Genomic DNA, 1,577 nt, shown 5'->3' with positions numbered 1-1,577 from the left:
ACAGTCATGAAGTGATATGTTTCCTGTAAATGGTTATTAATGAAAAGAAATTAAGAATAGTACAGTTAATTGTTTCATGACATATAACTTGCAGAACCCACAGGGGAGGAACTAAAACGCATAATGATGGTCAATGGTGGCACCTACCACCATTATTATTCTCGAAGCAAGACTACACACATAATAGCTAGTAATCTTCCGGATACAAAAGTAAAAAACATGAATACAGAAAGGATTGTGAATCCAAAGTGGATTACAGATTCTCTACGTGCTGGTCGTGTTCTAGATTATACAAAGTACCTTCTTTATACAAACCAAAGTGGAAGTCAACCAAAACTTCCCTTCAAAGCATTATCATTTGACAAAACTGAAAAGATGAAACAAGATATGTCATCATCAGTATCAAGTGATGGAGAAGTAGGTCATAAAACACAGTCTTCAGTAGAAATGCAAGAAGCAAGTAGTCATGATCAAACATTAGACATTACTGATACTTCCGGCCAATCTGCGGATAATTCTGGCGATAAAACAAATTTAGACATTACAAAAAAACAAACAAAAACAGGGGAAAGTCCAACAAAGGGACATTCTATGAGTACTGCTAACCCAAAATTCCTTTCTGAGTTTTATAATAATTCCAGACTCCATCACATATCAACAATGGGAGCTATTTTCAAACAGTATGTCAATGAGATAAAAAGAAAAGGTAGTTCATTTCCTGGCAGAAAACGATTAATGGAATGGCTGAAGACTTCTGCTAAGAGTACAATAAAACCAGAAGGCACCCAGCATCATCTCAATAAAGGCTTCAGACTCAAAAGTAAAAGAGTCATCATGCACATCGATATGGACTGCTTTTTTGTGTCCGTTGGCCTGAGAAAATATCCACATTTAAGAGGTTTACCCGTAGCAGTGACACACGCCAAGGGAAATGCAACCTCACAAGCACGCGAGGGAAGGGATAGGCAGTATGAGCTCAACTACTACAAAGAACGGGCTGAAAAGAAACTAATGAAGAAGATGAAACCAACAAATCAAACTCCATTAGTGACTAAAGAAACATTTGATATATCAGATGAAGAATCTGTAGATGAACCAGGAAAGTCTAACAGACCAAGCAGTGATAAGAAGTTTTCTTCAATACCCCTTATTGATGAAACAAGTTCACTGTCAGAAATCGCGTCCTGTAGCTATGAAGCACGTAAAGCGGGAGTAAAGAATGGCATGTTCCTAGGGCCTGCTTTGAAGCTGTGCCCGTCACTTCAGACCATTCCCTATGACTTTGAAGGATATAAGGAAGTCTCATACAAGCTGTATGATATAGTTGCTAGGTTAGTCTGTAATTTTGCAATCTGTGAAACACTTGGTTGTAAATGAATGGAATTAAGAATATATTTCTTAGAGTTAGCAGATGATACACAATAACTTTTATCTTTTGTTTTCCCAAGCTTCACACATGATATTGAGGCTGTGAGTTGCGATGAAATGTTCATTGACTTGACAGAACTCTTAAACACTTGTCAGGCATCACCAGAGGACTTTGCATCCCTGCTTCGGTCTGAGATTCAGGTAATGAA

The 1,577-nt window shown here is 37.7% G+C and overlaps 1 protein-coding gene across 1 annotated transcript in view; it reads left to right on the top strand.

Annotated features, from left to right (window-relative positions):
• Positions 1-1,577, top strand: part of LOC119593840 (DNA repair protein REV1-like) — a 12,070-nt gene that overhangs the window by 3,568 nt on the left and 6,925 nt on the right. The window contains exons 3-4 of the mRNA XM_037942869.1: positions 95-1,331; positions 1,449-1,569. Of these exons, the coding sequence (XP_037798797.1) occupies positions 95-1,331; positions 1,449-1,569 (1,358 nt within the window). The remainder of the gene's footprint in view (positions 1-94; positions 1,332-1,448; positions 1,570-1,577) is intronic.

This window comes from Penaeus monodon, chromosome 32 (genome assembly GCF_015228065.2).
Source record: "Penaeus monodon isolate SGIC_2016 chromosome 32, NSTDA_Pmon_1, whole genome shotgun sequence".
NCBI lineage: Eukaryota > Metazoa > Arthropoda > Malacostraca > Decapoda > Penaeidae > Penaeus > Penaeus monodon.
This window is presented reverse-complemented; position numbering and strand designations above follow the sequence as displayed.